The sequence below is a fragment of the Monodelphis domestica genome, chromosome 2 (genome assembly GCF_027887165.1).
Source record: "Monodelphis domestica isolate mMonDom1 chromosome 2, mMonDom1.pri, whole genome shotgun sequence".
Classification (NCBI taxonomy): Eukaryota; Metazoa; Chordata; class Mammalia; order Didelphimorphia; family Didelphidae; genus Monodelphis; species Monodelphis domestica.
Window position 1 is genome coordinate 245,462,993 of NC_077228.1, and position 23,813 is coordinate 245,486,805.

Below are 23,813 nucleotides of genomic sequence, written 5' to 3' on the forward strand. Positions count from 1 at the left end.
TTCCAATTTTCCCAGCAGTTTTTATCGAATAGTGGATTTTTGTCCCAAAAGCTGGGATCTTTGGGTTTATCGTATACTGTCTTGCTGAGGTCTCTTTCCCCCCAGTCTATTCCACTGATCTTCCTTTCTGTTTCTTAGCCAGTACCAAATTGTTTTGATGACTGCTGCTTTGTAATATAGTTTTAGGTCAGGGACTGCAAGGCCCCCATCATATGTGTTTTTTTTTCATTATTTCCCTGGATATCCTTGATCTTTTGTTCTTCCAAATGAACTTTGTTATGGTTTTTTCTAAATCAGTGAAGAAGTATTTTGGTAGTTCAATGGGTATGGCACTAAATAGATAAATAAGTTTGGGTAGGATGTTCATTTTTATTATATTGGCTCATCCTATCCATGAGCAGTTAATGTTTTTCCAATTGCTCAAGTCTAGTTTTAGTTGTGTGGCGAGTGTTTTGTAGTTGTGTTCATATAGTTCCTGTGTTTGTCTTGGGAGGTAGATTCCTAGGTATTTTATTTTGTCTAAGGTGATTTTGAATGGGATTTCTCTTTCTAGTTCTTGCTGCTGAGCTGTGTTGGAGATATATAGAAAAGCTGATGATTTATGTGGGCTTATTTTGTATCCTGCAACTTTGCTAAAGTTGTTGATTATTTCAATTAGCTTTTTGTTTGAATCTCTAGGATTCTTTAAGTAGACCATCATGTCATCCGCAAAGAGTGATAACTTGGTCTCCTCCTTGCCTATTTTGATGCCTTCAATTCCTTTATCTTCTCTAATTGCTACTGCTAGTGTTTCTACTACAATGTCAAATAGTAGAGGTGATAATGGGCATCCTTGTTTCACTCCTGATCTTATTGGGAATGCATCTAGTTTATCCCCATTGCAGATGATATTAGCTGATGGTTTTAGATATATACTGTTTATCATTTTAAGAATGACCCTTCTATTCCTATGCTTTCTAGTGTTTTTAATAGGAATGGGTGTTGTATTTTATCAAATGCTTTTTCTGCATCTATTGAGATAATCATGTGGTTCTTAATAGTTTGCTTGTTGATGTGGTCAATTATGTGGATGGTTTTCCTAATGTTGAACCAGCCCTGCATCCCTGGTATGAATCCTACTTGATCATGGTGAATGATCCTTCTGATCACTTGCTGGAGTCTTTTTGCTAGTATCCTATTTAAGATTTTTGCATCTATATTCATTAGGGAGATTGGCCTATAGTTTTCTTTCTCTGTTTTTGACCTGCCTGGTTTTGGAATCAGTACCATGTTTGTGTCGTAAAAGGAGTTTGGTAGAACTCCCTCTTTGCTTATTATGTCAAATAGTTTGTATAGTATTGGGATTAACTGTTCTCTGAATGTTTGATAGAATTCACAGGTGAATCCATCAGGCCCTGGGGATTTTTTCTTAGGAAGTTCTTTGATGGCTTGTTGGATTTCATTTTCTGATATGGGATTATTTAAGAATTCTATTTCCTCTTCTGTTAGTCTAGGCAGTTTGTATTTTTGTATATATTCATCCATTTCTCCTAAATTGGTGTATTTATTGCCATATAATTGGGCAAAGTAATTTCTAATGATTGCCTTAATTTCCTCTTCATCGGAGGTGCTGTCCCCCTTTTCATCTTTAATGCTGTTAATTTGCTTTTCTTCCTTCCTTTTTTTAATTAGATTGACCAGTACTTTGTCTATTTTGTTTGTTTTTTCAAAGTACCAGCTTCTTGTCTTATTTATTAAATCAATAGTTCTATCACTTTTGATTTTATTAATTTCTCCTTTAATTTTTAGGATTTCTAGTTTGGTTTTCTGCTGGGGGGTTTTAATTTGATTGCTTTCGAGTTTTTTCATTTGCATTTCCAATTGATTGATCTCTGTTCTCCCTTGTTTGTTAATATAAGCATTCAGGGATATGAATTTACCTCTGATTACTGCTTTGGCTGCATCCCAAAAGGTTTGAAAGGATGTCTAGCCATTGTCGTTTTCCTCAATGAAATTATTAATTGTTTCTATGATTTCTTCTTTAACTAAACGGTTTTGGAGTATCATATTGTTTAATTTCCAATTGGTTTTAGATTTGGTTTTCCATGTACCATTACTAATCATTATTTTTATTGCCTTGTGATCTCAGAAGGTTGCATTCATTATTTCTGCTTTTCTGCATTTGTGTGCTATGTTTCTGTGACCTAATGTATGGTCAATTTTTGTGAATGTGCCATGTGGTGCTGAGAAGAAGGTGTATTCCTTTTTATCCCTATTTATTTTTCTCCATATGTCTATTAATTCTAATTTGTCTAAGATTTCATTCACTTCTTTTACTTCTTTCTTATTTATTTTTTTATTTGATTTATCTAAATTTGATAATGGTTGGTTTAAGTCTCCCACTAATATGGTTTTACTGTCTATTTCTTCCTTCAATTCTCCTAGTTTCTCCATTAGAAATTTGGGTGCTATATTATTTGGTGCATACATGTTGATTAATGATATTTCCTCATTGTCTAGCTTCCCTTTTAACAAAATATAATTACCTTCCCTATCTCTTTTGATCAGGTCTATTTTTGCATTGGCTTTATCAGATATCATGATTACCACTCCTGCCTTCTTTCTGTCAGTTGAGGCCCAGAAGGTCTTACTCCATCCTTTAATTCTGACATTGTGGGTGTCTACCCACCTCATGTGTGTTTCTTGAAGACAACATATGGTAGGGTTTTGGATTTTAATCCATTCTGCTATTTGTCTACGTTTTATGGGTGAGTTCATCCCATTCACGTTCAAAGTTATGATTGTCATTTGTGGACTCCCTGGCATTTTGATAGCCTTCCCTAATTCTAACCTTTTCTTCTTCAGCTCTACCTTTTAGTCCAGTGATTTACTTTGAATCAGTCCCCCTTGTCCCCTCCCTGTCAGACGTTTTTGTAATGAAGATTGTTTCCCAATTTGTTGCTTCCCTTCTAATTTTGGATGCATTAGTTTCATTTGTACAAAAACTTTTTAATTTTAAATAATCAAAATTATTGATTTTACATTTTGAAATTTCTTTTCCTAGCTCTTTCTTGGTTTTAAGGTCTTTACATTGCTAGTGGAATTGTTAGTTCATCCAAACATTTTGGAGGGCAATTTGGAACTATGCCCAAAGTGTGATAAAAGACCCTTTGATCCAGCCATAGCACTGTTGGTTTTGTATCCCAAAGAGATAATAAGGAAAAAGACATGTACAAATTTATTCATAGCTGCACTCTTTGTGGTGACCAAAAATTGGAAAATGAGGGGATGCCCTTCAATTGGGGAATGGCTGAACAAATTGTGGTATATGTTGCTGATGGAATACCATTGTGCTCAAAGGAATAGTAAAGTGGAGGAATTTCATGGCGACTGGAACAACCTCAAGGAATTGATGCAGAGTGAGAGGAGCAGAACCAAAAAATATTGTACACTGAGACTGATGCACTGTGATACAATTGAAGTAATGGACTTCTCCATTAGTGGCAACACAATGACCCTGAACAACTTGGAGGAACCTATGAGAAAAACCATTGGATAAAAGACTGTGCGAGTAAAAACACCAAAGAAAAACAACTGCTTGAACATGGGTCGAAGGGTATGGTTGGGGATGTAGCCTCTAAATGAACATCCTAGTGTAAACAACATGGAAATAGGAAACAAGGACACAAGTAATACCCAATGAAATTGCATGTTGCCTGTGGGAAGGATGGGTGGAGGGGAGGGAGGGAAATAATGTGATTACTGTAACCAAGTAATAATGTTCTAAATTGACTAAATAAACTAATTCAAAGGGAAAAAAAGAAAGGGTCTATGATACAAGAACAATAGAGACTCATTTGAGCCAACCTCTCTGAGGCAAAGCCCCTGCTGGGGTTTGCCTCTAGATCCTCTTTGTAGGAGAGAAACTGAAGACATACTTAGTTTTAGTTGGTAGGGGAAACCTGTCTTCAATTCCCCTCTAGCCATTTCCTCAGGGAACTTAGTGTTGCAACTGACAATTGCCTCCTTCAAGGAGGAGAGAGGGAAACAGTAGCTAGCCTCAGTCAAACTTTGGCTCTCTCCCTCTCATACTGACCCTGCTCCAGTAATTCTCCCTGTACTCCACTGATACGCCATCACAATCAGTGGAGGGAATCTTTATTTTTACATCAAGAACACATCATTTTTACATGAATACTTGCAGATTAGCTGGATATATGGACCTTGGACTCCTCTGGATAGATGAAAGTGGAATAGAGGGAGAAGAAATGAAACCTAGGACAGAACCTGAGGGTATCCCCACAGTTCATTGGCATGATATGATGAAGAACCAACAGAGGAGACTGAGAAAGATCAGGTTAGACAGGAGGAAAAGTAAGAAAGAGCAGTATATCAAAAAACCTAGGGGAAAAAAGAATATCCAGAAGCTGATCTTCAATGCCAAATGCTGCAAAAGGTGGATGTGGATTAAGAAAAGGCTTCTCCATTAGTGGCAACACAATGACCCTGAACAACTTGGAGGAACCTATGAGAAAAACTACTATCCACATCCAGAGGAAACACAGAGGGAGTAAAAACACCAAAGAAAAACAACTGCTTGAACATGGGTCGAAAGGTAGGGTTGGGGATGTAGCCTCTAAATGAACATCCTAGTGTAAACAACAACATGGAAATAGGAAACAAGGACACAATTATTGTTAAAACACTGGTAACTTTGGAGAGGGCAGTTTCAGTTGAATCTTCTATTTATATTACCAGACCCCTACCCTGGTAGGTGGATATTGCAGTGGATAGTTGAATCTTCAGTTCAGAAGATTGCATAGAGGTTAGAAGAGAGGAATTGGAGGCACTGAAAAAGGAGTTTAAAAAGGAGTGTCTCAAGGAGGTTAGCCATGAAGGGGAGGAAAGATAAGGATAATAACTGGTGAAGTGACCAGATAAAGTAAGGGTTTGTTTGGGGCTTTTTAAGAATTGAGGAGGCATGGGTTTGCATATAGACAAACGGGAAAGAGACAATAAATTGGGGAAAATGAAAGATAAGATAGGAGTGGAGCAATCTGCTGCAGAAGTCAAAAGAGAATGGGATTAAAGTTGCTCATCAAGATTTTGGCTTAGAAAAGAAGGGCACCACTTCATATGAAATTGGAGTGAAGAAGATAATGGCAAAAAGATATTTGAATGATGTGAGATGAGGACAAGGGAAAATGGGGTGCAACTGATAAATTGTCTCAATTTTTTAATGATATATGATGTGAAATCTTTGACTGGTAGAGTAGGTAAAGGAGAACTGTGTTTGGTTTGAGGAAATAAGGTAAGTATTGAAGTGAAGAATAATGTGAGAACCCTGTTGAGCTTATATAGCATAAATTTATATTGGACCAAATCAACATGGTTTAGTGATTTCCTCTAGCTTTCTTTAGCATCATATTAATATGATGAAGAGAAGCATACAGTGAGAATAAATCCAGGTTGGAATTTGGCAAGACATGATTAGCAATAGGATAAGGGAGCATGGGATCTGTGAGTGGAAGATTTATGGTTACCAAGAGAACTAGATAAGAAAGAGAAGAGAGTGTAGTCAATACTAAGGTGATGAACTAAGCAAGAATAAAAACCTCTCTAGGTGAAAGGAATGTAAGTCACAAAGAAGATATATTGTAAGGCAAGGAAAAAGTTATAATGATAAAATATTTTAATCAGTTAAAACGATTTTGAATTTTTATAAACAATAGTGTGGGCAATGATAAACTCAAGGTTATGATCATTAGGACAAGATATGCTGAAGTGGAGTCAGGTAGAGTTGGGATCTGAATTGACTCTTGAAAAATGGGCAGAATACGGATGGGTAAAGGGAAAATGGAAAAGTGTGCCATTGTAGATCAATGATATTGCAATGATGTTTCCTTTGTGTATGTGATTTAACCATAAACACATTTTGTAATACTGTTTTATCTTATTTATGTGCATTTTCTTGAATCCCTGGAAATCCCAAAGAATAAAGTGATTTAGAAATACATGCCATGTTTCTGTTACAATCTTGGTACCAAATGGGGAAAAAAAAACACGAATATGTGGTTGTGGCTATAGACTATAAGAAATCTCTTGCCTTTAAAAAAAATCTGTACCTCCAATTCCACCCTTGTATACATTTCTTTCCTCAATCTAGATTTGCAACACTTCTGTAATTTATAGTCTTATAAGTGCCTTGAGTATGGTCACATAGACTAATAGTGTCAGATATCAGGTCATCCTGACCTCAAGACATTACCATGCACAATATATTGTATATATGATACCTACTTTCTAATGAAGCTAACTCTTCATGAGAAAGTCTTTATCCCTGGCTACATGCCAATGTGACTAGCTATTTTTCCATTTTTCATGTTTTCTCTCTGCCAGGTGCCTTTTCCAGTCACCCCTACTTTAGATCCTCTAAAGATGCTTACTGATGATGTAGACATAGCCACCTGGCAAAATGAGGGTCTTCCTGCTGACCGTGTGTCCACAGAGAATGCTACAATCCTTATCAACAGTGAACGATGGCCACTTATAGTTGACCCTCAACTACAAGGAGTCAAATGGATTAAGAAGAAATATGGCAAAGACCTTCGAGTCATCCAGATTGGAGAGAAAGGGTAAGTACTCAGCAAAAGAATTCCCATTTTTTCAACAATCACTTCTAAGAAAATGAATCCCAAATCTGTATTTCCCACTAAAATGTCATTTCTGAACTTTAGACCCTCATTTCCAACTACCTGATAGAAATTTCTATCTGGAAATCATAGTGATGGCACCTGTAACTTAGGAGCTCTCCCCCCATGACCGACCCACTCCCCAAACTGATTCCTAATTCTGAAGTCTTTATTTTATCAATGGTGCTACCAGTTTCCCATGATTGAAACTTTGGTGTTTTATTTCATTCTTCCTTCTCTACCCTGCATACCCAAGCAGTCACCAAGTTTTGTGTATCTTGCTAATTTATGTCCTTTCTTTTACTGCTACTATACATTAATACAGTCCCTCATTACTTTCAGTGTGGGGTGTTGCAACAGCTTCCTAACTAATATTCCCAGTTTTAGCCTTTCCCCACAAGTTGATCTTTCACATAATAATCAGATGAATCTTTGTCATGAACAGACTTCTTCATTTCATTGATTTGATTGAAACCCTCCAATCACCTCCTATTACCTACTTATATAAAGTCCATATTTCTTTGCCATTCAAGACAATTTCAACCTATCTTGTGCTGCTTCTTGCACATGTCCTTCCAAATCTGAAAAATTATGGGATCCAGGCTCAGAGAAGTGTCTCGAGGCCCAAGACTATTGAAATAGCCTTCTTTTTTAAACCTTTACCTTTTCTGTCTTAGAATTAATGTGTATTGACTCCATCACCCCAGTGGCAGGGCTAGGGTTCCCATGGAGAGATGTCACTGTTAGAACCCTGCCATAAGAAGCCAAAGCCATCCTGTGTTTTTCTCACTACAAACCAATAAAATGTTCCCATTATTGTCTCAAAAAAAAAAAAAGCAGAAGAGAGGTAAGATCTAGACAGTGGGGGTTAAATGACTTGCCCAAGGTCATGTAGCTAAGAAGTATCTGTGGCCAGATGTAAACCCAAGACCTGGCTCTCAATCCACTAGCTGCTCTTGTAATAAATAGCCCTCTAACTGGCCTTCCTATTGTGTCTCCCTACTGCAATCTATCCACCCTTGAGCTGATTTTTCTAAATCATTAAGTCTGTCCATGTCTGTTATATATACAATAGAGCTCTCATACTCAATAGGCTCCATTATCAAATATGAATCCCCCTATTTGGCATTTAAAGGATTTTCATAATTGGTCACCTTTTTTTTTACCAGTAATTCCAATAATTTTTTACCTTTCCAATAATCTTACACTTTATTCCACTCTATCTATTCTACAGCCTAGTTACACTGCCTTTCTTAGTATTCCTTGAGCATGATTTCATCTTCTTGTCTTTGCACTAGTTGTGTCCCCCATGTTTGGGATGTTTTTTGCTTTTTTGTTTTTTCCTATCACTACCACCTCTTGGTTTTCCTGTATTCTTTCCAGACATTGCTCAAGTATTACCATCTACCAGTGGCTTTTCCAGTCCCTTTTTGCTTCTTGTGCCTTCTCTCACATTAATTTCAGATTAATATCTTATACATAAATACATATATAATATATACATAAATAAGGATTTACATATGTCTCCCTTTAGAATGTGAGTTCTTTTATATACCCAATTCATAAATTCACATTGATGTATCTTAAACATATCCAACACTTTTTATTTTTATTTTTTTAATGTTTATTTGATCATTTCCAAACATTATTCATTGGAAACGAAGATAATTTTCTTTTCTTCCCTCCCCACCCTCCCACCACCTCTCCCATAGCCCACACGCGATTCCACTGGGTATCACATGTGTTCTTGATTCAAACCCATTTCCATGTTGTTGCCAACACTTTTTAAAGAAACATAATTATGCTTAATTTAAGAGAAAACAATTATTAGAGCTATCACAAAGTTGTATGTTCCTTCTCATTTGAGGTCCTTAAATAAAACCTATATGAACTCTTGCTGAGTGTATTTCTGAAGTAATTCTTTTTTTAGGTTCAAATTGGACTAAATGATTTCAAAAGTCTCTTCCAGCTTTGAGATTCTACCTAAAATGATCTCCTGATCCCATCACATCTTGTTAAAATCCCATCTATCTTTCAAAGTCCAAAGATTATAGAAAGAGGTAGTCGCAAGAACCACACAGTGAGCACTTGATAAATTTTTTGTTGATTAATTGTTGCCTAGCCAGATAATAACTCTAACTGTAAACCATAGGTAGTAGGGAAGTAGGATTGTGCTCATAGCAAAAAACAAATAGTACTCAAAGTGCCACTTGATTAAGACATCCACTCTTCAGAGTTTGGGAGATAATTGACTCTTCAAACATCAGAGAGACGGATAGGAAGGTAGCTGAGAATCTAGCAGACATCTTGCTCATTAACTGTCTAGTGAAAGGATTCTCAGGATTTCAGTCAAACTAAAGATGGCAGCCAACAAGACCATGAACATTCTATGGACCTGTTATCTAAGACTCTTATCCAGGAAGCACAGTCCTTGGTGCCTAAAGTTTTGGCCTGGGACTTATACTTCTCTATGTACATGTTACATCCTTCCTTCTCCCCAGTAGAATGTAAGATTCTTGAGGGAAGTAAATATTACTTTTCTCTTTGTATCCCCAATTCCTAATACAATGACTTGAACATAATAATTATTTATTAAATATTTATTGATTTTATGTCATTCAAATTGAATTAAATTAGTACATTATGTCACTTGGGCTTTTACAAAAAATAAAATACTTCATAATAACCTTTGATTATTTACATTTGCCCCCCCAAAAAATTCAAGATATTCTAAAGATGAAATTTAATGAAATATAAACATCTCTTTAGAAATGAAACTTTTTCCTACTAAGCTTGCCACTCTTACTTAACATTGTTGCATCCAAAATTGCTATGTCCAATAGCACTTTTCCACAGCTTTTGTTTGCTCTGTTCATTTCAACTAGAGCTTCAATTCATTTACCATGTGTCTACATTTTACCAGAAATAACATATTAAAAATAAGGTGTTAAGAAATAAGATCTTTAAAGCCTTTCTTGATTTTCTTTGCAGTAATGGTTATGAATATTATGAAAAGGGAGAAGGACAACTTAGAAATTTTAGTGATCAGCCAATGTAGGACAGTGGGTTGATGCTTAATTTACTGTATTCTGTCTCCCCCCAAAACTAAGCAGTTCCCATTAAACTATGACTTGTGCTTTAAGGCTTAGAGTTCAGTATTGTCTGGTTTAAGTGCCTTTGGGTGTACAGATCTTTCTTTGAGCCCTACTGTAGACTTAGACTACATACTTTTGACTCCTCAGATACCTTGATATCATAGAACATGCCCTAGCAGATGGTGATGTAGTGCTGATTGAAAACATAGGAGAGACAGTGGACCCTGTTCTAGGACCCTTGTTGGGAAGAGAAGTAATTAAAAAAGGAAGGTAAGTGCCATAGGTATTGTTGGCCCTTTGTAAAAAGGAATACAGAATGATGCTCTTGTTCTCCTAGAGTAAGTTCTCTTCTCAACTCATGGTGCTTGAAACTCTTCTGCTCATATTATTAGTAGTAATATACACTGCTCATACAGTTTTGTTATGAAGCAATAGTGATAAAAGAGCCTATGCTCTTCTCTAAAGAAGATTTAGTTTTGCTTTAGTGACAGACAATCCTCCAAAGTAGCCAAATTCCACCACTACTCCCCCCACTATATAGATTATTTACCCTACTACTAACTCCCATAGATCAAAGTGATCTGCCATCAACTATGATAGACTTAGCTACTCTCAGTAATACAATATTCCAGGACAATTGTTGGAGCTGGAATGGAGATTTTTCACTTAAGTTTATTTGGGGATTTTGTTTTTATGTGGTTGTTCTCTTACAAAAATGAACAATATAGAAATATGTTTTGCATGATAATAAATGTATAATCAAATTGCTTGCCAGCTCCAGGATGGGGGAGACAATTTGGAATATATACCTTCAGAAAACTTATGTGGAAATTTATTACATGTAACTTGTAAAAATAAAATATCTTTATAAATTTTAAAAAGCAAAAGTGATATGCCAACATTCATACTTTGTCCAGTTCATTTTCTTAGAATAAGGATCTTACCTTGTATCACATTGTTTACTTATCTATTAGTTTGTGCCCTGTTGATCCAGCCTAAATAATAATGAATATAGGTCAGAATCCAGAGAGGGTTTCCTTCTTTATTCAGCCCTCTTAATATCTAACTGTGACAACTATAATCATAATGATATGACATCTTCACATTCCCACATTCATCTATTTGAGTACATCACTTGAGGTATATGCTCATAAAAGCCAAGAACTAGAGCATTTTCTTCAATCTGTAGAAGTTTATAGTTCTATCCATTCTTTCTTGAGGGTTTAATAACCCTTTAATAACTCCTAAAAATTACCAAGGCAAACAAAGGCATTAACAGGAAAGAAGAAACAGTAGGAAGAAATCAAATATAAGAAAAGAGAAAGGATGCATAGAAGATAGATACATCTGATTAGGAATGGTAGTTGCCATTAATAGTGGTCTTGATATGATTCCAAGACTTCATGTCACTACTATAAAGTACTTAGATTATATATTATTGATTGCTTGAGATGACTTATGTTACTGGTGAAATATAAAACTTAAAGTAGTATGAAAGCCCTATGCCATTTCTCAATCATTTAATACTGTATCCATGAATGACAGAAACACCATGTCTTCCTCCTCTATTCCTAACTTTAGAGAGTATAAGGATATCCAAGTTTGACTCCAACATTCCAGGGTAGCATCAGAAAGTACTAAGATGCCACTTGGCAGCACCAAAATCCCAAACCAGGTCAAAAGTCATATCCACTCATGTAAGTGATTTGTGTTCCAGATTCATTAAAATTGGAGACAAGGAGTGTGAATATAATCCCAGGTTCCGCCTCATTCTTCACACCAAGCTTGCCAATCCTCACTATCAGCCTGAGCTCCAAGCCCAGGCAACGCTTATCAACTTCACTGTGACTAGAGATGGCTTAGAGGATCAGCTTCTGGCAGCAGTGGTCAACATGGAGAGGCCAGACTTAGAAGAACTGAGAGTAAGTAGGTCATGGTTGGGTTTGCATTTTGGGGAAGATAAAGTAGGTTTTTTGGCCTGAGGAGAATAAAGTATAGAGAATATTAATTCTTCTAGCTATATTTCTGCCAGCAAAATGAGACTGCTATCATTTCAATGAAAAGTTTAACAGGGATCTGTCACAGAAATGACCATGTGTACCAGGCTTGGCAAAGTTCCAATTTAACTACCCATTTTGGTAACAAACTGGAAAGATTAGCCTTGGCAAAAACTTGAGAAGCCAAAATGACAGAGAATTAGTATTAGTAATAGCTAAACTCTGCCCTAGACCAGGGGCAAGATGGAGTATTATGTAAAATCCAAACCCATGTCAGGAACTTTCAGGCCTCAGAGCAAGAGAGTAATAAGCAGACTTTGCAATATATCACATCACTTTGGGAGCTCTGAAAGCTTTAATTTCTCCTGAGATATAACACACTACTCCAAAGAAAGCAGCAGAGGGGCCTAAGAGGACAAGTGGTGGAATTCTTTTTGCTTATTTGCTCTTTCTTCTAGCCTACTTCTGGACTTCATTGGACTTTACACTTTTTTTAGTGACTATTTTGTTGACATTTTGTCCTCTTGGGAAATATTTTAGTGACGGTGATGCTAAAAACACAAACTCAGAAAAAAAGAACTAAAAAAACATCCAAAACAAAACCTCAAAGGAAAACACAGTTTGTTCCAAAGTCAGTCAGAATTCTTAGAAGATAAGAAGCAAGATTTTTTAAAGAGAGCTAAAAATGATTTAAAAAGCCAAAAGATTAGGCTAGTAGCAAAATGGGGAAACAAGTAAGCTATGGAAGAAAAATGATATGGAAGAAAGAATTTTGGGGAAAAAAATAACAACTTCTAAGAAAAGGTACAAAATGTTGTTGAAGGAGGAAACTCTCTAAAAATTAGAGTCGGACAAATAGAATTTAATGGCAACAACAACATCCAAAGAATTTTTAAAAAGCATAAGATATGATATTATAAATAAATTAGGGGAACATAGAATAGTTTACCTGAAAAATCTATGGAGAAAGGAAGAATTTATAAACAAATGAGAGAGAGAATAAGATTAAAAATGAATAACTTTTATTGTATTAAATTAAAAAGGTTTTCTACAAAAGAAACCAATGCAACCAAGATTAAAAGGGAAACAACAAACTGGGCAAAAAATTTTATAACAAATTTCTCATATATAAAAGTCTCATTTCTCAAATATATGAAGAACTAAGTCAAATTTATAAGAATCCAAGTCGTTACCTAATTAATAAATGGTCAAAGGATACGAATAGGCTGTTTTCAGATGAAGTCAAAGCTATTGATAATCACATGGAAAAAAAAAGTTCTAAAATCCCTCTTGATTAGAGAAATGCAAATTAAAACAACTGTGAGATACTACCTCACATGCATCAGATTGGCCAATGTGGCAGTAAAGGAAAATAATAAATATTGGAGAGAATGTGGCAAAATGGTACACTAATGCATTGCTATGGTAGAGTTGTGAGTTGATCCAGCCATTATGAGGGCAATTTGGAATTATGCCCAAATGGCTATAAAAAAATTCATACCTTTTGATCCAGGAATACTTGTATTGTATTGTCTGTATCCCAAAGATTTAAAAAATGGGAATGGAACTGTTTCTACAAAAATAAATTATGCTCCACTTTTTGTGGTGGCAAAGCACAGGAAAATAAAAGGATGCCCCTTAATTGAGGAAAGACTGAACAAATTGTGACACATGATGGGATTCTGTTGAACAGTATGATTTCAGAAAGAGCTGGAAAGACCTACATAAACTGATGCAGATTGAAATAAGTAGAACCAGGAGAACATTGTACACAGTAATAGTAATATTGTAGAATGATCAACTGTTAAAGACTTAGCAGCTCTCAGCAATACAATGATCCAGGACAAATCTGAGGGACTTATGAAAAAAAAATGCTGTTCCCCTCTGGGGAAAGGACTGTTGGAGTATAAATTAAGATGAAAACACGTGATTTATCATTTGTTTATTTGGATATATGATTTGGGGTTTTGATCTTATAAGATTATTCACTAACAAAAATGAATAATATGTTTTCCCTGATAACATATGTATAATCCATATTGAATTGCTTGTCAGCTACAGCAGGAAGGGGGGAAGAGGAAAGGGAGACAACAGGAAGCATATAAATTCAGAAAACTTATGTGGAAACTTGCAATTACAATAAAATAAATTTTAAATAATAATAAGCATGACATCACAAAAAACAAACTTGCCTCAAAAACAGATCAAGGAGAGATAATATAAGAATCACTGGACTGAGAGGAACTGGGTGGCTTAGTGGATTGAGAGGCATTCCTGGAGACAAAAAGTTCAAAGTTCAAACCTGACCTCAGACACTTCCTATCTGTGAGACCCTGGGCAAGTCACTTAACCCTCATTGTCTAGCCCTTACCACTCTTCTGCCTTGGAACCAATACACAGTAATGATTGTAAGACAGAAGGTAAGAGTTTAAAAAAAAAAGGATCACTGGATCATGACCAAAAAAAGAAACTCGACACATATTTTCCAAAATCACTAAAGAAAATAAAACCTGCTGCAGGAGGCTGCTCGCTACAGTCTGAGTGGGGTGATGATCGGGGTGACGATTGGGTCAGGAGCTGGACTGCACCTAGAGAAGGTATAGACCAGGGCAGGGGAGGTGGAAAGAGGCAAAATCCACTTGGAAGAAATCCCAAAATTAACAATCTCATAATATAGCCAAAAGCCACAACTTCCAGGTCAAATAAAGAATAATTCAAGAAGCCAGAAAGAAAAACATTAAGTGTTAAGCATCCACAACCAACATAACACAAGATTTAGCAGCATACACAATATTTGGGGAGCAAAATTAAACATTTAAAATTTTAAATTAAATTAAAATAATAAATAAAATGAAAAATTGTTTAAAAGTTGGCTTACAACCAAGAATATCTAACCAAGCAAAACTGAATGTAATTCTATTTGGGAGTGGGACAGAATCAACTTTTAATTAATTAAAGAATTTCTAAGAATCCCTGATTAAGAGAACAAAACTGTATGAATACAAATATAGGAATCAAATGAAACATAAAAAGATAAACATGAGTAAGCAAACATAAGGAATTTATGGATAGATGCTACATATATACCCTCAGAATTTTATCATCATCAGAGGGCTTTACTTAAAGTCTTATTAGAGAATCTTGGAGTGTTTCTATGTTTTGATTATCTTAAAAGTAGACTGTCAGGGGAATATTAATGCAGTGGGAAAAGAGTAGAAAGAAGGAGAATACTATGTCAGTTGGAATGCCCAAATAGAAGTCTATACATACAAGCATGAAGAAGTGTGTTGGAGGTAGAATAGAAAAAACGTTATTATCACTCTCAACTGAAGGAAGGAAAACTATAAAGTTGGGTACAGAAACACATTTTCATTTAATGAGGGGAGAAAAGTGAAAGATCTAACAAGAGAGAGGTTAGATTAAAGGAGGGATTAGTCAGAAGCAAAACAAAAACTCTTAAAGAGAAACTCCTAAAGGGAAACAAAAAAAAAAATAAAAAGGAGTAAAAGAATAGAGTGACAGGACATACAAAATTAAGAAACATAGTGTGGATGTGAATAGAATAGAAGAAAAGAAGGTAGAAATCCTAAGTAATGAATGACTAAAAGAACAAATAATAGGAAAAAAGTTATATTTAGTGAAAGAAAATAATAATGATGAAACAAAATAACTAGGATATAGCTAAAGCAATAATTCTTTGGGAAGTAAGAGAGAATCATATCCTTTCAAACATACATTAACAAAATTTAAAAAAAGATTAATAACCAAGCACTGAAAAAATTAGAAAGTCAACAAATAAACTTAAAATAAGTACAAAAGAGGAGATATTCAAAATTTCAGGAAAAAAATAAAAATTATAAATAAAATGAAAAGATGATTCTTAATAAAATTGATAAATATTTAGCTAAAGTGATTAAAATCAAATCAATAAAATAGCACATAAGCAATGTGACATCTAAACAAAACTAAAAGAAATAAGAATAATCAGAACATATTATGTACCATTATATAGTAACAAAACTAAGAACAAAAAGAAACAGATAAACATCTTCAAAAATATAAAATATTCTCATTCAAACCAGATAGAGATCTTAAATAATTCAATATCAGAAAAGGAAATTGAACTAAATGTAAAGAAACTACCAAAAAAATTAAAATTTAAAATCATTAATGAATTTTGACTCAAAATTTTAGACAAAATGGTTTGTCCAAAAAACCATTCATCATTTCCAAGTTGAATTTATTCCAAATATGCACCAATCAATATGTGACTATCTTAATAGATTCAAAACAATAGATATGAAACCCCCCCAAAAAAGCCTTGACAAAATACAATAGTTATTTAGGCCCAAAAAAAACTTATAAAGGTATGTCCTTTTTAAAAAAAAATCATCAAAGGCATTTATCTAAAAGCAAAAGCAAATATCGTATGCAATAAAGATATATGAGTACCTTTTTTAATCATTAAGGGAATAAAACTTCCTAGAAATTCTAGCATTAATAATATTAGAAAAAGAAATTAAAGGCATAAAGAATATTTTTAAAAAGGAGATAAAGCTATCTCTATTTTCTAAGGAGATGACACCTTGGAAAATGGTCAGGAATCAAGAAACATACTAATTGAGACAATTAAGAGTGTCAGCCTTGAACCAAACAAGCAATTATGTTACTCTAATAGCAAACAGCTCTGCAACAAAGATATTTATTGACATTGAGAGAGAAATTACACACCTGTGTAGAGGTCAGATAGACCCAACTCCTAGGGAAAAGAAGATTACAGCTCATACAGTATGTTTTTATTTTTGTTTGTTTTTTTTTAATTTTAGAACATTATAACATTTATAACATTAGAATTAGAACATTATTCCTTGGTTACAAGAATAATATTCTTTCCCTCTCTACCCTCCCCCCACTCCTTCCCAAAGCCAATACACAATTACACTGGGTTTTACATGTGTCCATGATCAGAACCTATGTTGTTGATGTTTGCACTAGGAAGACCATTTAGTCTCCATCCCCAATCATATACCCCTCAACCCATGTAATCAAGTAGTTGTTTTCAGGTGTTTCTACTCCCACAGTTTTTCCTCTGAATGTGGATAGTGTTCTTTCTCGTCAATCCCTCCGAATTGTTCAGGATCACTGTTTTGTCACTAATAGAGAAGTCCATTACATTTGATTGTACCACAGTGTATCAGTCTCTGATACACTGTATTTTTAGGAAGAGGGGAAGGAGTCATCTGGAATTGGGGAAAATGGAGAAAGTTCTGCCTAGCAGCAGTTGATATACTGTCAATCACTTGGAATGTAAACAGAATAAAACTCTAATAATGTGGTCATGAACATTGCAAAGTTATTTTCTGAGCAAATGCCACTGCCATATCAGACTGATCTTAATGTTTCAAAACAATTATAAATATCACAAAGCACTTAGAAATCTGTTAAACCTTGACAATAACTTCAGCAAAGTTGCAGGCTATAAAATAAACCATCAAAAATCAGCTCCATTTTCTAAATGACAATTAACAAAATCCAAGAAGCAAAAACAAGAAGTGAAATCCCATTCCAAGTAACTGCAAAATGCATAAAATTTCTGGATATTGACCTAAAAAAACAGACAAAAGATTGCTATAGATTCAATTATAGTGTTCCTTAAAGAAATAAAGAACTTAAACATCTGGAAGACTATTCAGCATTGATGGCTGGCCATGATAACACAATAAAAATTGCAATGACATAAAAATTAATATGTACTTTGAATACTATGCCAATTAAATTACCAAGGAGATACTTTGAGAACTTGATAAAATAATAAGAAAATTCAATTAGATAAACAAAAGGTCTAAAATATCAAGGGAACGGAGAAAAGTAGAGAAAAGGAGAAAAAAGTACTTCCAGACTTCAAGCTAGTGAAGTAGTAGTCACCAAAACCACTTTGTACTGGTTTAAAAGTAAAAAGGTAGAACAATGAAACTAAGTAGGCAAGGGAGAATCAGAAAAAATGGAAATAACCAAGTGTCTGATAAAATGAAAAACATGAGTCTCTTAGGGAAAATACTCCTTTTAGATAAATAAAAAATACTGGGAAAACTGGAATGCAGTCTGGCAAAAATTGGGCATAGAAATAGGGACCATATTCCATAATATATTCTAAATTTTTACCTGACTATTTTTAAAAATTAGAAGGGAAGTAGTTTATATATTTCTCACAGATATAGTAAGAGATCCATTCTTACCATACAAGGGATGAATGCAATTCAAAAGAGAAGTAATTTTAATTACATATAACTGAAAAGCTTCTGCACTAACAAAATTAATGTACTTAGCATAAGAAAGGAAGCATTTGAATGGGGGAGGAATCTTCATATCAAAGTTCTCTCAATAACTTAGTATCTAAGATATATAAATAAATGGATGAGACATTTCTTAAAAGATAAATGGTCAACGGACATGAGCAAGAATTGTAAAGTATTCACAGTCACATGAAAGAATGCTTCAAATCACTAAGAAGAGAAATTACACTGAAAGAAACCCTGAGGTTTCATTTCACAGTGTGCATAGTTAACAGATGACAAAAAAATGGCCACAGTAAATGTTGGAGGGGTTGTAGAATGATAAGCACATTAATACATAAGTAGTAGTGTTGTGAGATACTATAACTATTTTGGAAAGGAATTTGGAATAAACAAATAAAGTGACTAAAACATCTATAAACTTTGAACAAGAAGTTTCATCACTTGGCTTCTATACCAAGGAAGCCATTCATATGTAAAAAGTCCCCAAAATATTTATAAAAGCACTTTTAAAAACAAAATTAATATCTATTGATTGGGAAATAGCTCAACAAATGTGATGCATGAATGTAATATAAAAAATATGTACCTGTAAAAATGTAAAAAATAATGTACATGATGAATACAGAGAAACATGAAAAGATCTACATGAACAAGTTTAGACTGAAGTAAAAAGAGCCAAGAAAACAATATACACAATTACCAAAACAATAAAAATAATGTTACACAATGAATGTTTTTCAGATTTTTTCAATGTATAAATGAAACATGCTAATTTTTTGCTTCCTTTTCTTTTTTTAATCTTTAAAAATATTTGAGATATGATATGGTTCTCCAGAATGGAGAGGGGGAATAATTCAAAGGATATATATGATGACCCTTTTTAAAATCAATAAAAACTTATGTAAAATAAAAATTTTAAGACATGGACAGTTCTACCTTACACTTATAGGACTGGTAAACTAGGAACATTAATGCACCGTGGGGAGAGGTGTGGACTGGATCAGTTATTTTGGAAAGTAATTTGGAACTATTTCAGTAAAAAGCTATTAAACTGTATACTCTGAACCAATGTGGAAAGAAAACTAAAACAATTTCTGGATTTTCTGCCACTGTGTTGGAACAAGCAACAGTGGGAGTATTAGATAGAGAAGAAATTGACAAGACTGACAGTTGGCGGGAGAAGGGGCAACTGAGAATGGCAGTTGGTCTGGTGACTAGCACTTCCTTCCTGGTCTGGGAAGTAGGAGGAGCTTTTCTTCCCAGTCTCTGGACAGAAGTGCCTCGATTTTCTTCAGACTGAAGAGACAGGCCCAACCAGCTCTGAAAGTCAGAACTTTTTTTTGTTGCTTGCTGCCTACTGTTAAGATTTTGAAATTAAGAAAACTAGCACAGATATAGCCTACACAGGAACAGGAGAAACCCTCCACCAGCCTGTGAAGCCTGGCCTCAACTCCAAAGCTGAGAAAGACTACAACCTTATTTAGGGACATCCCTCTTCTCTTTTCCATGAAACCTCTCCAGTCTGAACTGGTTATTAAAATTTATCTTATTTGAATATATCATTCAGATAAGTGGACTATCTTTTCTGGGGCATAGAGGGACTTGAACCTCAGTTCAGTCATCCAACTACAAACAGTCCTTACCGTACCCCTGCTGGGTGACCAAAATCTGGGGAAAGGCTTGTCCCTCAGGAGGGTCTGTGTTTACCTTCTCTGGGGCATCTTTGGCTCCAATCCATAGAGAAGACATCCCTGCAGGCTATCATAAGTGGCTCATTTTTGGACACCCCATTTTGTTCAAAAATAGCCTCTCGGCAGGGGGCATCTCTGTCCTTTGTCTCACCAGCAGTCATATTCCCTCTCTCCCTTCAACTCCTCCATTCCCTGCTACAAACCTTCCGTAGCCCCTGTTTTTTTCAATCCCTCCATTTTTCACTATAAATATTACACCAGTAAAGCCACTACTAGGTCTGTGCCCCAAAAGGAAAAGAACCAATAGATACAAAAAAACATTTTAACAGCTTTTTGTGATGGCAAATATAGAAAAGAAAAATGGAAAAAAGCCTGCAAACAGAGGCCAAGGGATGCAAGTTTGCAGAGTTGTCAATCAAGGAGCATTCCAGAAGAGAATGTGACTGGGAAGAGGCAGGTAAAGGAGATCCAAACTGCCTGGGAAATTATTATCTCTTGGCTGTTGGCACCTGGAGATTTCTGATTTTTTTTTCTCTTCTAGCACCTGGAAGTTACTGATTCTTTTCCTTTGGCACCTGAAGGTTACTGACTCTCTTTTCAAGAAGTAACTCAAAGATCCTCAATCCTGTTTCTTCATCCAAGACTTTACAATTTCATTTCTCCATTTAAGATTATTCAAAATCAGGGAAACCCTAAACCTTCTATCCTATCCAATTACCCTTCCTTCCCTTACTTAAATAAACCCCTTGTTCCAACAATTTAAAGAGTGGGTAGGTTATCTATCAAACAAATCAGGCCACTTAGTACTGAATCTCAGTTGGTTTCCATTTGTAACCTAACTGAAGTGGGAGGCAGAGTCTGATTCCTCATTATCTCATTAGTCCGTAGGGTTGCCCAGCAATCTTACAGTATCACAAAATATTTAAAGAAGAACCACCCAATACACAAAGAATTGAAAACTGACAGGATGCCAATTAATGGAAGAATGACTGAACAAGTTATGCTATGTAAATACAATAGAATACTATTATGCTGTAAGAAATTATGAAAAGAACAGTTTCAGAGATGCCTACAAAGATTTGCATGAACTTAAGGCAAAGTGAGATGAGCAAACCAGAAGAAGAATTTAAATATTAGCTGCAACATTATACAAGTCTTAGGAACTCAGATCAACACAATGACCAACCACAGTTTATAAGGACTCGTGATGAAATATACTGCCCACCTCCTGTTAGTGAGACATTGGTCTCAGATGTAGGTTCAAGTTCTGGCTCTAATGTATATTAACTCTGTGATCCCTGACAAATCATAGGTTCATGGGATTGTAGATTGAAAGTTAGAAGGGAACTTGGAGATCATCTAATCCAATCCCCACATTTTATAGCTACAAAACTGGCATTGGGCTCAGGAAAGTTGGCATTTCATCTCAAGGACTCTAACTTCCCAGTTCACCTTTATGAGAGGTAAAACTATGAATTTTGTTTTCCATAAAATGGGAATAATAATATTTGTACAACTGTCCATCATGAAAAAATCTTTCTTAAGTAATAAAATAATACATATGAGGTGCTTAAATAATGCTAAGAAAAGAACTAAATTAATAACCTTAAAGAACCCACCTCCTGAAAGCAGCTAGGTGGCACATTTGATAGAGCACTAAGCCTATAGTCAGGAAGATCTGATTCAAATCTAACCTTGGACACTTAACTCTGAGATCCTGAGCAGACATTTAACAGCTGTTTGCCCCATTTTCCCCAAATGTAGAATGAACTAGAGAAGGAAATGCCAAACCATTCCAATATCTTTGCCCAGAAAAATGCCCAGAAAAATAAACTGATATGACTGAACATCAACAAAATGAGGATGATAATGATACCTACTCCCCAGATTTATTGTGAGGACCAAATGAGATAATATTTGTAAAATGAGTAGCACAGTGCCTGGCACATAGTAAGGCCCTTAATAAATGCCTCTTTCCTTCCTTCCTTCATTAATTTCTTTCATCGTATTTCTTAACAAAGACAACTCAGGATTGTAATAGATGATAATTGAGGGTGTATAGTTGATTGAGTCTAGATAACTAATGGATCAAGTTTTGCCTACCTTGCTCCCATTATGTTTCCCTTCCTCCCCTTTCCAATCTCCCTTCCTCCCCTCTTCTTCCCTTCAGTTTCACTTCCCCCTTCTTCAGCCTCCTTCTAAGTCGCTCAGGGTGAGTATGATGCTTTAGAGGAAATACTCTTTTCTTTAACTCAAGTAAGGGTTTATTGAGGAAAACAAGTAAGAGGTAAGAGGTAGATAAGGTAAGAGGAGTAGGATTTCCCTACTGTCTGCAACGAGGGTTAGAAGAATAATGGGGGAAATGGCAGTTCTGTCACAATTGTGAAACAGAGTCAGTCAGAGAGAGAGAGGTATAAGGACTATGGTCCTTCTTCCTTCAAATCAGACAGTTGACCTCCAACTTGATTAACTCAAGTCCCAGAGACACCACTAGTTTCTTCCTTCACCTCAGCCAGCCAGCCAAAAACCTTTTTGCTCAGTCCAGCAGTTGGTTTGGCTCCAACTGCTTTTCCCAGTAACATTCCACATGGAATTTTCATTTGACTGACAGGTGATTTTTTTTGTATGCATGCCTATTCGACAGGATGCAGAATGAAGCATATTTTTGAACATGGACAATGTCCAAATTCATTACAAGGGTTTCGATTTTCTTGTTTCTTTGTGGAGAAGTTGATGGAAAGAGATGGGAGAAAGGGAAAATAAATGTCTGCTAAATGAAAAATAATTAAAAATAATAGAATGAAGGTGTCACCTTTTAAAGGAAGGACTAAGAGCAAAAGTATAAGCCACAAGATTCAGAAAATGTTAGAATGTGATTTTATACTACCATATTATTCTCTCATTGTGTTCCTGAAAATCTGACAGGGAACATTAGACAAGGATTTCTCATACATCAAGTACTATAGCCTTGTAATTGACTTCATCTAATTTTGACATTTGCAGTCAGATCTGACAAAGCAACAGAATGCATTCAAGATCACACTGAAAACCTTGGAAGACAACTTGCTGTCTTGCCTCTCCTCCGCATCTGGGAACTTCCTGGGAGATATGGCTTTAGTAGAAAACTTAGAGATCACCAAAAAGACAGCTACAGAAATTCAGAAGAAGGTAAAAATTCACTGGAAAATAAGAAGTCTCAGACATTAGATCCCTCTGTCTCTCTGTCTCTCCCTAGGCTCTCACAGGTCCAAAACCAATATTGATTGACATGGAATTTTATTCATTTACTATTTTTTATTTAGAATATTTCCCATGGTTAAATGATTTATTATTTCCACCCTATCTTCCTTCTCCTTCACTAGTCCCAGGTCTGACAAGCAATTCCACTAAGTTACACATGTATCTTTGGTAAAAAAACATTTTTCATGTTGTTGATGCTTACACTAGGATGATCATTTGGAGTCTACATCCCCAATCATATCCCCATCAACCCACGTAATCAAGCAGTGGATTTTTTCTGTGTTTTTGCTCCCACAGTTCTTCCTCTGAATGTGGATAGTGTTCTTTCTCGCAAATCCCTCTGAGTTGTTCAGGATCACTGCATTGTCACTAATGGAGAAGTCCATTACAATCGATTGTACCACAGTGTATGTCAGTGATAATGATCTTTTGAATGCTCCTTTCATCAATTTCTGGAGGCTGTTCCAGTTCACATGGAATTCCTCCAGTTCATTACTCCTTTGAGCACAATATTTCATCACCAATATATATCATAATTTGATCAGCCATTCCCCAATTGAAGAGCATCCCCTCATTTTCCAATTTTTTGCCACCACAAAGAGCAGAGCTATGAATATTCATGTATAGGTCTTTTTCCTTATTATCTCTGTGGGGTATAAACCCAGCAGTGTTATGGCTGGATCAAAGGGCAGACAGTCTTTTTTTGCCCTTTTGGCATTGTTCCAAATTGCCCTCCAGAATGGTAGGACCAATTCACAACTCCACCAATAATGCATTAATGTCCCAACTTTGCCACATCCCCTCCAATGTAAAGGGTGAATAT

At 35.4% G+C, this 23,813-nt stretch overlaps 1 protein-coding gene across 11 annotated transcripts in view; it reads left to right on the forward strand.

Moving 5' to 3' along the window:
• DNAH9 (dynein axonemal heavy chain 9) overlaps positions 1-23,813 on the forward strand; it is a 755,194-nt gene that overhangs the window by 560,318 nt on the left and 171,063 nt on the right. For 10 of the 11 annotated variants that reach the window (XM_056817453.1, XM_016430769.2, XM_056817455.1 and 7 more), the window contains 4 exons: positions 6,379-6,614; positions 9,914-10,036; positions 11,484-11,688; positions 22,754-22,918. In XM_056817453.1, the coding sequence (XP_056673431.1) occupies positions 6,379-6,614; positions 9,914-10,036; positions 11,484-11,688; positions 22,754-22,918 (729 nt within the window). The remainder of the gene's footprint in view (positions 1-6,378; positions 6,615-9,913; positions 10,037-11,483; positions 11,689-22,753; positions 22,919-23,813) is intronic. The other variant, XM_056817454.1, reaches the window with a different exon arrangement.